Source organism: Amphiprion ocellaris, chromosome 3, assembly GCF_022539595.1.
Source record: "Amphiprion ocellaris isolate individual 3 ecotype Okinawa chromosome 3, ASM2253959v1, whole genome shotgun sequence".
Taxonomy (NCBI): domain Eukaryota; kingdom Metazoa; phylum Chordata; class Actinopteri; family Pomacentridae; genus Amphiprion; species Amphiprion ocellaris.
The window spans coordinates 39,615,693-39,630,565 of NC_072768.1; the positions used below are offsets into that span (position 1 = coordinate 39,615,693).

Genomic DNA, 14,873 nt, shown 5'->3' on the forward strand with positions numbered 1-14,873 from the left:
TCCCAGGTAGTTCGACACCCATCCATACCTTGACTCATTATTGCCCAGGTAGTTTCACAACCATTCAAACTGTGAGTCTTCCCTGCCAGGGTAGTTTGACACCCATCCACACCTTGGCTCATCCATCCTCATGCAGTTTCACTATAATAATACGGTGATTCACGCCTCCTCAGGTAGTTTGACAACCATTCAAATCTTGCACCATCACTTCCCGAGTAGTTTTTACCACCACTGACACCTTGAGTCAGCACTCCCCAGGGAGTTTCACAACTATTACCACACGTAATCCATCCTGAGGCAGTTTTACCACTATTAACACTTTGAGTCGTACTTCCCAAAGTAGTTGAGTCATCATTAACATCTCAAGTCATCCCTCCTTAGGCAGTTTCGAAACCAATAATACCTTCAGTCACCCCTCTCCCAGTAGTTTCAAAACCAATAGAACCTTGAACCGTTAAGTCCCAACCAGTTTCATCACCATTAACACTTTCTGTCCTCCCTCCTCAGTAACTTTCATCACCATTAACACCTTGAGTCTTGGATTGCTAATGGACATTGATGAGTTTTTGGGGTAAAAATAAATATCCAGGATTCCCCTCCAGGCAGTCAGAACTGAGAAAACCTGTTTGATGTTTATATTCACATCTTCAAGAACCAAAAAAGAAGTTGACGAGTTCTGTTGAAGCACTTCAGATTACAAAGACCTGAATGACTGAGAATCAAACTGAGACAAACAAAAATACAGAACTATACAATACAGATGTTCTAGTGAAAATCGTGAAGCCATTTAAACATTTATATCCCAGATTTCAATACATTTCACTTCACTTTTCTAACTTAACACAATAACACTGATTTTCATTCATGTACAGGCACCAACAAAACACAATCACATATTCATGAGATGAGTACTCACAGAGAAATGAAGTCAACAAAGTACAGAATCTTTCCAAAGGTGTTTCCACTTGGTCACAGCAAACAAATGAAAATATCTCCGAACCAAAGTTTACTTCTACTGCTCAGGTTCTCATTTTGGATTTTTCCAGGAGATTTAAGAGCTGTAGCATTAAATGAAATAATAATAAAAACCCATAAACGATACAGATACCAAACTCTGAGGAAAGGACAGAGAAGACCCGCTAGCAGAACCCATGAGGAAGCGGATAGTAAGATTCACTTCAGTTCTATTCAGGGTCTTTGTAGCTGAACAGTCTTTAATTGAAGCTTTTGCAAATTTCTCTTTTTTAATTTTTGGCAACATTTGAAGATAATTAATTAAAATTATAGAACTGGCTGCACAATTACAGCTGGTTCAGCTTCTTCATTAGATGTTATGAAGCTTGGGTTAATTGTTGAGTTAACAGAAGCTGTGATCGTGATCATGATTCATGTGGTGATGTTAGCTCGACTTAGCGCAGAGGTGGAGGGAAAGGGGACTTACTTTTGATGAGACTGTTAATTTTGTTGTTAAGAGACGTAGAAATATGGTGAAATTTGGCCGCTAAATTGTGAGATTAGCCCGCAAGCTAACCGTTCGATCCTGACTAATTATCCAAATAATCGGCAACAAACAACGATGCAAGTAATTTATGTAATCAAATTGATTTATTTTTGAATATATTTACAGTTTATAAATATCATAAATTAAGCAATGTTACAGTAATTCTGAATAGATAACAAGGCTGGCAGGATGCGTTCAGACTTGATCCAAACGCAGCTACAAAACATGGACAGTACAGCCGACAGAGTGAATCTGGCGATGTGCAAAAAGCTGCGACTAAGCCGCTGATGTCCTGAGCAAAGACTAGGAGTTACATGACAGAGATCTGGAGAGGGGCTCTGAAGGAGGGAGGCGTCCTTCTGAAACAGACGTGGACAAATATGTTACCAATATACCGGCCTACGTAGAGGACAGGCTGCTGTTCAGAAACAGAATAAATCCAGGGGCATTCAGGCGGATGTTTGGTGTTAAGAAGGTTAAGGACAAGCACAGCAAAACATGAGTGTTAGGAGGGCTAGCATGACGGCAAACCAAGAGAATTATTATAAAAGGTGCTATGTGTGCATTTTTACTTCAGACAATCAGGTTTGTTCTGTGTCCGATGAGGCAACTTCTCATGGTCTTACATCACGTTTGTTTTTTAGAAATGTTTCGAGTTAATGTCACGGATTCCAGCAACGTAAGCCCAATTCTTCACCAGGAAGGTGCCAGAATGGAAGAGTCAAGGCGAGATGCTTTATTTCTGGACGGAGGACATTAACTGACACAGAAGTCTTTATCATGGTGCCCATTGCTAGCTAAACCCCGACAATGCTCTCTGCTTGCCAGAATGAACTATATGTAGTTCGAGTGACCACTTTGGTCTGCTGACACATTTGTAGAACATTAGAGGTACAAATTTTCTGTAGTTTTCTCAGCAGCATTATTGATTTGTTTTGATCAAATTGAGCGCCGTGGAAAGTTTTCATGTGCTGATGTTGCTATTTTGGTCAAAGGACATATCGTTTGGGCCACACTGTATAAAAACACAGTTGTGGTCGGTCCCAGTTTGTCTCAAATGTATGATCACTGTTTGAACATTAAGCATCACAGAAGTCTTAGTCATGATGGCTTGTTGCTAGCTAAACCCCCACAACGCTTTCTACTTAGCAGCATGAACCACATGTAGTCCAAGTGTCTGCCACTGTGTCAATAACACTGTCCTTGATGATTCTAGGGTGTTTCTGACATATGAGTTCTTGCCTGAGGTCATTAATCACCACAGAAGTCTTTGTCATCATGCCCTGTTGCTAGCTAAACTCCCACAATGCTCTCTGCTTGCCAACATGAACTGCCTGTAGTTTGAGGGACTGTCTCTATCCACTGAAACACAGGTGTCATACAGGGAGAACACAATTTGTCGCTAGACGTTAGAGCTGCAGATTATGAATAGTTGTCTTGGCAGTTTCATTGATCAGTATCGATCAAACAGAGCACAATGGATAGTCATTGACATTTAAAATACTGTCCTGGTCAATTACAGTTTATCTCAAATGTATGACCTCAGTTTGGAGGCCATTAAGCATCACATAAGTCTTTGTCATGGTGCTCCTTGCTAGCTAGATCTCTTTAATGCTCTCTGTCAGCCAACATGAACTGCCTGTAGTCTTAGTGATGCTTCCATCAGGTGTCATAAAGGTAAAACACAATTTGTGGCTGGACCTCTGTTCGGAGGCCATTAACAACCACATTAGTCTTTGTCATGGTGCCACCAACACTGTCCTTGTTGATTCTCGGGTGTTTCCAACACGAGTTGTTGCCTGATGTCATTAACCTCCACATAAGTCTTTGTCATGGTGCCCATTGCTAGATAAACTCCCACAACGCTCTCTGCTTTAACATGAACTGTAGTCTGAGTGACGCCTCCTCTGGTCTCTGCAGTATTAAACAGTAAGAGGCTCCCCTGGTGGAACAACCAGGTACTACAGCTGATCTACGATACATTTACTGTCATGCATGTAAAGAGAACTGGTTCTTGTCAATTTTTCAAGTGTGTGAGTCAAATGACCTGATGGATCTTTACGAGGATCCTGACCACCTACCTAACATTGAGGATCAGTTTTGGATCCAAACTATCCAAAGGTTTGCACGAACCATCCAATTAAATTACATGAAAACATCGTAGGTTTTGGTCTTTTCATTAAATAACTTCACCATCACTGGTGGTGTCAAGTCGTTAGCTTAATACTTTATGTATTTATTGAAATTCAAGCCCGCTTTGATATTTATTTGGTCTTTAAAGTATCACAGCGTCACACATAACACCTTCTCCAACTCATGCTGGTTTGTGATTGGTTAATCTGGGTTAAACTGAAAAGGGGGTGGAGCTACAAAGGAAGCTAATGCAAAAGCAACAAGACCTTATGGCCGAAGCCGGCCAATCATCACCTTCCCCGCTGGCAGGAATCAGCCAATCAGAGGGTGCAGCATTGGAAACTTGTAACAGACTGAACAAAATGAAGTGAACGAGACAGAGGAGAATGAATTTGGGAGGAAAAATGGATAAAATGTGGGGGGAAAATGGAAGAAGGAAGGAAGATAAACAGAGTGCTGAGAATTAGAAGAACTAGAAGTGTCGGCAATAAAGTCATTACAATAAGACACGAGTACAAAATGAAACCAAACAATCAGAACGGAACTCAGCTTAGGCACAATTTACAATAAAGAATACAACAAAAAATAACCACAAATAAAAGCACCAACTGAAGTAAAATAAACAAAGTGAAGGTTGTTTTCACTGAGTCAAGAACAACTTATAGTTGTTGGGTTTGTTTAAGCTCGTGTGAAATAAAGGATAAAGACCAATCTGGAGTAATTGGTTTGTACCGATTTGGGCACAAAAAAATGTTTCAAGTCCAAGACAGTTTGAAATGTAATTCTCAGTTAATTTTATAATTCAATGCAAGAAAAAAAAAAAAAAAAAAAAAAACGTGTTCTGTCGTAAAAATACACAGAATTTGAAAGTAACTTTGGACTCTCTTGTAAAAAAAAATCTTGAAAAAGTAAAAGTTTAATGGAGTTTCTGATTTGGTTGGCTTTTTATAATTGGATTTTCACCCACAAACTACAAATATTCAAAATAAATTACCAGTTGATAATGAAAAATAAAAAGTAAAGAACCCTGAATACATCGAGTGTAATAAGTTAATTATTTTAAACAAAATACATTAAATGAAAAACTTCTAAACACTGAAACTTAATTTTAATGACAAAAGCATGTCTTGGAATTGTAATAAAGAAAAATAAAATACTGTTTTGGCATTTCCATTGCACATGTCTGAGGAGCAGAGTGAAGGTGCAGCAGGCGATATGTAGTGAGTAAATAAACAACAAAACACGTCCAGTTTTAAAGGTTAGATTCAGAGGGACAGTTCCAGGTCACTGCCGCTGTTGAAGAGCCAATATTCTGCACATTTAAAGGTTCAGAAATAGAACTTTGGGGTGTATTAGAACATGTTTACAGATTGAATGATCAGAAAATGTCCTCATTCTGTCCTTCAGGTCCTCTTAGCTTCTGTCTTTAACTATGGAGGCCAATTTTAGACTACATTCTGACATAGCTGGCTATCAATTAATGATGATTGATCTATTTTTAATCACAGACATTCACTGGAAAGGCAGGTTTCATTGGATACTCAGTTACAGAAAAGCTGATGGGTCACTGTTATGCATGAGCTCTGGTTGGAGGTCATTAAACATCACAGAAGTCTTTGTCATGGTGGCCGTTGCTAGCTAAACTCCCACAATGCTCTCCGCTTTAACATGAACTGTAGTCTGAGTGACGTCTCCTCTGGTCTCTACAGTATTAAACAGGAAGAGGCTCCACCTGGTGGAACAACCAGGTACTACAGCTGATCTATAATACTTAAAGAGCGTATAAGGACTAATTTTTGACGTGGACTTATTTTTTCCTACATTGCCCGTATCAATTAATATTTTTTTTCTGTGATTGTAGTAGCTACCGGCTGTAAGTCAACAAAACTGAACTGTTTCAGTCTGTTTTTTGTTTGTTTTTTACAGTCAACATGTAAATTAACAGACATAGCCACGGGTCATTTCTTTTCCAAGATAAGGTCCCATAGGGCAGAATGGAAGGGGCAGGACTTCTCATTTCCAGACGTATCTACATAGCACTGCATCGGCACTGGAGAATGGTCTGCTGCACTTCATTATCATTCTGTAATTGGGGTAGAAAAGTGCTCTGACCTGTTTTTATTTTTTTTAAGTTGATTGCAGTTATATTGGACGAGGCTAAGGTCAGGATGTAGGGATGGTGTCCCGGCATTATAGAGATGAGGGAACTGCTTTGGTGGAACATTTGCTTGGTGAATTACTGGACGATACGAATCTGAATCAAAGCAGAGCAGTGTTTTTATGTTGGAGAACAATTACGTTTGGCTTTTGTAACTTTGCAGAGCAGATTTATAAGACAGCGACAGAAAAAAGGAACCTCAAAAGCAGAATATGGGCTCCTTAAAGGTTCTTGGTACATGAACTAAACAGGTTCTTTGAGATCTATGTGAAGTTTAAAGATATAAACCTGTAAGTGATGCTAACAGTAGCCTGGAACTAGCCCATGTGAGTCAGAGATCAACACCAGGAGACTGTCAACAAACATGTACCAGGAGATCTGAGGGCTAGCACAAGGGCTAAATACACAATAAACATGGAAGGTAATGTGCTTAAGCCGGATTTTTGTTCTGCTGTTGATCTCAAACCGAAGGCAGTGGAAGGTAATCTAGCAACTATTTAAGCTGCTGATGGCTTCAAAAACAGAAAACTTAAAGAACAATGTAGGAATGCAGAAAGTACAGCTGCTATTTGGTGTCATGGAGGATAAATTGTAGAAGTTGTAACCTGGACTGGCCCCCTGCTATTAGCCGCCGAGCTGCCGCTGTGCCAGCCGGTGCTCCTGGTAGATCTGAGCCAGAACCTCATGCATCATGCAGAGCAGAGGGCCGCCGAGGCTCAGCAGCTCGTACAGGAACACGTAGTCCTGAGAGTAGCTCCGGACGTGGGATCGGATGGCCGCCACAGAATCACAAACATTTCCCAACAGCCGCCGAGGCAACAAACAAACCGCCCGACTGGCCCGCCTCGGCCAGCTCAGGCCTCGCCTAAGCAACGAAACCAGGGTACCTGAAGGCTGGATCTGGACGCTGCTGGCGGCCGAGAAGCTCCCGCTGTCCAACGACGATGATGCAGCACGACTTTGGTCCTCCTGGACAAATAAAAGTACAAACCATGAGGGGTCATTTCATATAAAAACAACAAAATGGGACTAAACACAACCTCCTGCCTCCTTCAGAATCAGCTGAAGAAGGTCCTTGAAGTCCATACAGGTGGGTCCAGATTTATCACTTTTTAATGGATTTTTTCCATCATTTCTGAGCCTCAGAACTTCATCAGTCCAGCAGAGAGACACATGACATTTAGGAGGAAAAGCATCTGAGTTCTGCTAAAAACTGGCACCAGATCAGTTTTACATCCATCTAGGTGTCACAGTCAGAAGCTAATAGAAATTTGACCAATTTCAGACAATTTTCGAGTCATTTTGGACAAAATTTCAGGTCCTTTAGAACAACTTTTGAATAATTTGGTTAAATATTGTGTTATTTTGAAAGGTTTTAGTTTTTTTTGGACAAATGTTTCATAATTTTGGGACAGTTTTGTGTAATTTTGGACATCTCTTGTCATTTTGAACAATTTTTGACAAATATTGAGAAATTTGGGACAATTTTTGTGTAATTTTAGACAATTTTCATGTTATTTAACCAATTTTATTAATAATAATAATAATAATAATAATAATAATAATAATAATAATAATAATAATAATAATAATAATAATAATAATAATAATAATAATAATGCAACTAGATCAGTTTTACATCCATCCATTTGTCACAGTCTAAAAATAATTGAAATTTGTGTAATTTTGGACATCTTTTGTGTCATTTTGACCAAGTAATATTGGACGTCTTTTTAGTGATTTTCAACTATTTCTGAGTAATGGGTGGTAGGTGGTTGTTCAGAACAAGTTCTAGACAATGAAAGTTCTCATTTTTACTTTTAGAAGATACCAGGATCATCTTCTTGACAAGATTTATACAGTGTCAAAAAAGTTTTCAAACATAGGCATGAAATTTGTTATTTTTTGTGTAACCTTGCTGACAGACAGCTGAACAAGCTTTGATGGATAAATAACTAGACTATAAATGTTTTTGCAATTTTTCCACCATATCTTCTTAGCTTGAAAGCTGCAGTGCAGGACATTCAAGCCAAACACTGCTGATTAAACCAATCAGCATCAGTTATATTCTTTGTACTTCACGGTATAAAAAAGTTTTAAATCCGCTCTGTGCTGTGACATTCTCCTGTTGTTACAGAGGTATCAAACACCAGAAAAGAGTTTAGCAGTTAAATAACAACAAGTAACAATAATCAGTGTATTGTTTCTTACCGCTGTCCTTCTGAATCTGCTGTGGTGATTGCTGGATTGGCGTTGGGTGTAATGCATCTTGCAGTAGAATTTTGCTGTAAATTAAGCACAAAAAACCCATAAATCTCACTCAGCTTTGCCCAAAAACAAGCAAAAATCTTCCTAAAATGACATTTTCATAACAAGTGAGAATTTAACATCATGTTTTGACGTTAAACCTTCTGACATACATGACCTTCTTCTCTTTTCTGCCTTATTGATTTATGTATTTTTCATTGGTGAAATTAAATGATCAGCTCTACATACATCCAAATCTACATCTCTTCCAGCTTTGCACATGTAACAACCCCTGGAAACACCAGTTTTAATGAGTCAAGGCATCCAGAGTGACAGCGAATCAAACTCACCCTCCTGAGAGTCGAAGGCGTGTCCTCCCAGTCGAAGGGTGCAGTTACAGACGTCGCATCGGAAACACTCGCGGTGGAAGAAGTAGCCGTCGGCGCTGAGTCTCTCCATCACATAAACCCGCTTGGTGCAGAAGTGGCAGATGTCGCTGCCACCGAGGCCTGGAGGGAACTCCTTACGTACCACGCACTGAGAGGAAGAACACCAGGAGAGGGTTAGAAACGCTTAGATAACTCCTCCTGGTATGTTTTTAATGATGTTGGTTTCCAGGAGACGCCTGAAGGGGAAAAAAAAGTTCACTCAAAATAAAACTGCAAGTCAGATTAAAGCATACAGAGATGTTAACACGGGCTGGTGTGTTAACGGCACAAATCTACGTCAGATCCTTTGTTTACATCTGCTGACACATAGATGTTAAAGAAAGAGAGACGATTTGTGGCGGGATGCTAAGGATGCAAATTTTAAGCAGTTTTCTACACCTATAATCGATCAATAATGTATCAATCTATAACACAATGGACATTTACGACAATGACATCTGTTAAATACGCTACTGAGATACAGAAAGATTGTTTTTGTTGATTCTAGGGTATATCCAACACATTAGCTCTGGTTTCAAAGTCATTAAGCACCACCGAAATCTTTGTCACGGTGCCTGTTGCTAGCTAAACTCCCACAATGCTCTCTGCTTTAACATGAACTGTAGTCTGAGTGACACCTCCTCTGGTCTCTACAGTATTAAACAGTAAGAGACTCCACCTCTACAGCTAATCTACAAGCATGCATGACCTTCTTCTTTCTTCTTCTTCTTATTATTATTATCAGTTGATATGTTTTTGATGTAACCATAACTGTATTGCTGCAAATTACAATAAAATTGCAGAAAACATTAATTGTGAAAATAAATTATCAAATTTTGAACTATGAACCATTTTTACGGACAAACATGTGATATTTAATACAAACATTGTACTAGTTCTGGCTTATCTTGAACACGAAATCTTTCCTGAGGTCATAAACCAACACAGAAGTCTTTGTCATGGTGCCCCTTTACTGGCTAAACTCCCACAATGCTCTCTGCTTTAACATGAACTGTAGTCTGAGTGACGCCACCTCTGGTCTCTGCAGTATTAAACAGGAAGTGGCTTCACCTGGTGGAACAACCAGGTACTACAGCTGATCTACAATACATTTACTGACATGCATGACCTACTTCTTCTGTCTTACCAGTTATACACTACTGTTCAACAGTTTGGGGTCACTTACAAATGTCCTTATTTTTGAAAGAAAAGCATTTTTTTCAATGAAGATAACATTAAATGAATGATAAATCCAGTGTAGACATTGTTAATGTGATAAATGTCTATTCTAGCTGGAAACAGCTGATTTTTAATGGAATATCTCCATAGGGGTACAGAGGAACATTTCCAGCAACCATCACTCCTGTATTCTAATGCTACATTGTGTTAATTAATGGTGTTGAAAGGCTCATTGGTGATTAGAAAACCCTTGTGCAGTGATGTTAGCACATGGATAAAAGTGGGAGTTTTCATGGAAAACATGAAATTGTCAAGATGACCCCAAACTTTTGATTCGGTAAAATGTAATGATGAATAATTAAGTGCTAATCTCCCTAATTCTTACTTTGTCTGTGTTTCTTGAGAGTTGTCATCAACAGACTAAACATTTCAGATAATATAAACTATTAAAGACAGTTGTACCATAATAGAACATGTTGAACATAATAGCCAACGAAATCAACTCAAGGTTCTATCTTTTAAGGATTTACTGTTGAAAGACTAGATGCTGGTTTTGTTCCTCAGATGTGAAAGTTTACTCAAATGAAGACAACTTTTCAACTTTTCTTACCCATTTCCCAATCAATATCCATTTTTAACTAAAACCCAAGACAGTTGTCAGTTTAGTCACAGATGCCTTCGACTTCTGTAGAGCTGAAGTCCTGCCAGTTGAATCCCACACCGCTACCAACAGCCAGGATCTGTGAGCATCGAACTAGTCTTTATCGAGTTACTCTGCAGCCAACAAACTCTATGAGGCCACGCAGCTACTTAAAGTTAGCATTGCTTGATAACTCTAACTGATGCTAGCACTGCAGCAAACACACCAGTTGCTGTTACTTTGCCTTCATTTACCCCGTTAGCCTTGCGAGCTCTTCCTGGCCAGGGAACTAGAACCTGGAAAGGCAGATAGTCTGTTGGAATCATCAGGTTTATGCTAGCAGTTGAATTAATGCAAGCAGAAACAACAAATAAAAAGGACCAGTGGGTTAGATTTCCTACGTCCACATGCATCTTACCGGCGCTGCATTGGGCCGGTGGTCGGTCTCATAGAGGATGGCCAGTAACTGAGCTTTAGCATCTATGGCTGACGACACTTTTCCAATCGTACGCTAACGTTAACGCCAGGGGAAGATCATTAGAGGACAGAAACAGAAGAGGGAAAAGAAGAAACAGGAAACCACAGATTGGAGTTAGAAGGAAGGAAAAGCAGAAAATATGGGATTTACTATGAAATCATTGACCTGAGGTATCAACTGGTACCTCTTTACTGTAACTAGGAGCTCCGGTCGGACAACTCTCGGAGCGAACAACCGCCTTTGGAGCGTTTCTTCTGGAGATCTCGAGCTCTGAGCTCTAAATAAACACCAGAACAATGTACAATCATTCATAGTTTGTCTACAGTTTGTCTTTCAAAACACAAGACGGCAAAGATCCATCAAGAATCTATTTGTTTCTGAGTCATTTCATTTTGAATGAGTTTAAGGTCATTTTGGCCAATTTTGGGTCATTTTAGATGGTTTTCAGTTAATCTTGGATCAGTTTCAAGTCCTGTAGGACCATCTTTATCTTATTTAAGACAAATTGGAGCCATTTTGAACAAATTTTAGGTCATTTTGGACCATTTTGAGTAATTTTAGACAGTTTTCAGTTAATTCTGGAAGAGGTTTCAAGTCATTTTGGACCATTTTTATGTTTTTTAGGCCAACTTTGTGCCATTTTGGACAACTTTCAAGTAATTTCAGACACGATTCAAGTCAACTTTGGTGAAATGTGGACCAGAGACTGCAAATTTAGTTGGAAATATGAATCCATCCATATATATACACTTACAGGAACTTTCTGGGGACACTCTTCTTTGAAGATTTTGGACTTTTTAGATTTTCAAGGGCCAATAATAATTCATTTTTGACATTTTGGACAATTTTGGGTCATTTCAGACGGTTTTCAATTATTCTTGGACCAGTTTCAAGTCATTCAGTACCATCTTTATCTAATTTAGGACAATTTTGAGCCATTTTGGACATGTTTTTTGGTGAAATGTCGACCAAAGACTGTATTTTAGTAGAACTATGGATCCATTTATATATCTAAATACACCTACCGGAACTTTATGGAGACACAATACCAACCTGGTTTGAATATTTTGCTTTTTCCCCATTTTTAAGGACCAGTAATTAAAAATATGTCCTCTGTTGGATCCATCCAATCATTCTGATCAGATGAAACTATTCTGTCTCTCCTCATCACATTTCATGACTGTAGGAGTTTTATTTCTGGAGATACTGAACCCTGAAAACAACTTCATGTGTTTTTTATTGTTTTGAGGACGATAATAGAAAAAGTTTCAGGTCTGAAAATGTGAGAAATTTGTCAAAATTAAGCCGAAATACTTCATACAACTTAGTTTCTGAGCCAAAATTGGGAATAAATGTCTGAATCGACTTGGACTGACCCAGCAGTGATAGACTTTCTGGAGATTTTCAGATTAAAGGTCCTGGACTAACGGTCCATTGACCTGCATGAAGAATTTGTTACCTTATGATTGTTTTCAGCTAATTTGTTATCATCAAATGTCTCCCGAGCAGCTTTATGGATCGTCTCCTGCTCATCTTCCTGATTGTTTTGTGAATTTTGGTGTTTCCTGGTGTTTTCATCGAGAGAAGACGGGGTGATGTTTGTGTCTGATAACCGAGAGGAGATGTTCTGGTTCTCGTCTAAGCGAGGCAAAGAAAGACGAGCCGCTATTTTGTTGTCGGATGCGGAGGAATCGACGTGAACAGAGGAGATTTGTTTGGTGTTTTCAGAGTCAGTACGAGATGAAGGAGTGGAGGAGGAAGTCTTGTCCTTTAGTCCAGGACTGTAGAGGGAAAGAGAGGAGAAACCAGCCTGGATGGTGGGATCAGGAACTGGATGGACCACAGAGAAGATACTGGAGCTCTTAGATACTGACGGAGGAGGAGGAGGAGGTGATGAAGAAGAAGGAGGAGGAGGAGAGGAGGTAGAAGGTTCCACCTACAGAACAGGAGCAGGACTGAAGTTAGAGGCAGCAGAAGAAAAGGATGAAACTGTATTAAAAAAAAAAAACAAAACTTCGTCTTAACATAAAGTCTATAATTAAACAAAGAGGTTTTCATCAAACTATCTCTGAAAGTTAAATTATCCTGAAATTACTGTTTTACAAAACTCTCAGAGAAGAAATCGTGATGTCATGTCGTAGTTTTTGTTGGTTTGTGAATTATGTGCACAATAATATTTATAATATTGCTAACAAAGCTTTTTACACTGTAAAAAAGGAATGTTTTTAACTCATTTTTTGATCAGTTTATTGTTATTTTACAGTTTTTACTTAATCGTGGAAAAAGGTATTAATTTACATGTTAACTGTAAAAAGGAATTAATTTAAAAAAATTAAAAAACAGGCCGAAACTGTCAATCTAATTTAATCTTTATGTTTGACTGTAAAATTACACTATTTCTTACTGTTTTTAAATCAGCAAAACATCTAATTATTTTACTGATATTTGCCATAAATTCAACAATTATTTAGGAATTTAAAACTATTTTTCCGCTTTGTTAATTGATCCAGTAAAAGAAAAACACACACAAAGTACGAATTAACAAAAATTATATATATAGTATTTTATTGACAGCTACTTATTTCCAACACTGTATTATTTTTATCTTTTAACCTTTGGCCTGCATGTTTGTATGAATTTTATATTGTAAATAAAGTTGAATTTCTCTTTTAGTTCAAGAGCTTTTATATAATAAACAAATGGGAAAAGTGTGTTAGTTGATGCTGACCTCCAGATTTTAAAATATGGCAGCAATAAAATGAATTCAACACCTACAACATACAAATTTTAGATGATTCAAACACACTTCAAACCATTTTAGTGACAAAGAAAACACAGCAAATGATCACATGCAGCCAAATGAACAAGAAAAGCAGCAAATTAACCTCCCATAAGAAAAGCAACAATTAAAGCTGCAAGGAGCGTCAAACGGGTCGTTGTACACAAATGCATGTAGAGGTGTTGAGACTGAGCTGAGCAAATTCAAGGATTATATCACAAAGCAACAGTACGTGCAAACGTAATGCCTGTTACTTCCTGTCACCAAAAGGTAGCACTATGACTGACTCTTGTCCAGCAAATGAAGTTTGGTCAAGACTGGATCTTGTAAACACTTCAGTTGCCACAGACACGACGTTTAATGACGTCACCATTTTCTTCACCAATCATCATCAACATCTTAAGGTTTCTGTCATCACATTTAAAGTTAATTTGGTCAACTGGGTACCAATGGTCCATGTCATTTCCCGTTGCCAGCAGGTGGTGCTATGACTGTGAATGGATATTAAGATAAGGATGTCATCATGGCAGGACTCTGATCAAACCTGTAAAGTTTGAGGCAGATTGGAGCATATCGAGGGCAGTTAGACAGCACTTCCTGTATCATGGTGAAGCATCAAAGTTCAGGAGGCTATGGACACGCCCTTCGAGTTTTGAGGAAGATTTTGACAACTTTTCATTATTAAGGTGTGGTTTATATACTGGAACATTTTGAGATGTCTTGGAGTTACCTCCTATGAGGAGTTAACCACCAAAATGAGCAAAAATAACAAAAAAAATCACATAGTTAATTCAAAATGGCTGACTTCCTGTTGGGTTTAGGGTGTGGCTCCGAGAGGTTTCTTTATGTATCCTCATGCAGTGTTTCCTCTCGGATTTTTTTTTCAGCAGCTTTGGCAGGTTCTCCGGGAGCCGTGGAGGCGAAACGAATGACATTTGACTGCAGATTTTACTTTTACTATTTATTGAATGGCCAGTTGAAAATGGCTTTTTAAAGGCATCTGAATGTTTAAAAAAAAAAAAAAAAAAAAAAAAAAAAAAAAAAAAAAAAAAATATATATATATATATATATATATATATATATATATATATATATATATATATATTTGAACAAGCTCATCTGAAAATGCAGTCAGATGTTACATCATGGTGTAGATATTATCTTAATGCTATCAATAGTTTACTCACATTAGCAACACTGAGTTGGCACTGGGCCTAATTAACTGAAGCTACCGATATGCTACGTAGCGTTAGCTGGGAATTAGGGCTGCCACAAACGACGCGTCGACGAATCGCCTGAGCACGATACGTCATCAAAAGCGGAAGTGAG

General features: G+C 38.4%; 1 protein-coding gene across 7 annotated transcripts in view; it reads right to left on the bottom strand.

Annotated features, from left to right (window-relative positions):
• Positions 1-14,873, bottom strand: part of mical2b (microtubule associated monooxygenase, calponin and LIM domain containing 2b) — a 99,485-nt gene that overhangs the window by 19,745 nt on the left and 64,867 nt on the right. For 3 of the 7 annotated variants that reach the window (XM_055009350.1, XM_055009348.1, XM_055009351.1), the window contains 7 exons: positions 12,224-12,700; positions 10,949-11,041; positions 10,705-10,797; positions 10,541-10,582; positions 8,390-8,576; positions 8,004-8,077; positions 6,680-6,761 (listed from right to left, as the gene is read on the bottom strand). In XM_055009350.1, the coding sequence (XP_054865325.1) occupies positions 6,680-6,761; positions 8,004-8,077; positions 8,390-8,576; positions 10,541-10,582; positions 10,705-10,797; positions 10,949-11,041; positions 12,224-12,700 (1,048 nt within the window). Of the gene's footprint in view, positions 1-1,586; positions 1,861-6,679; positions 6,762-8,003; positions 8,078-8,389; positions 8,577-10,540; positions 10,583-10,704; positions 10,798-10,948; positions 11,042-12,223; positions 12,701-14,873 lie in introns of those variants that run through there. The other 4 variants (XM_055009354.1, XM_055009353.1, XM_055009349.1 and 1 more) reach the window with 4 other exon arrangements.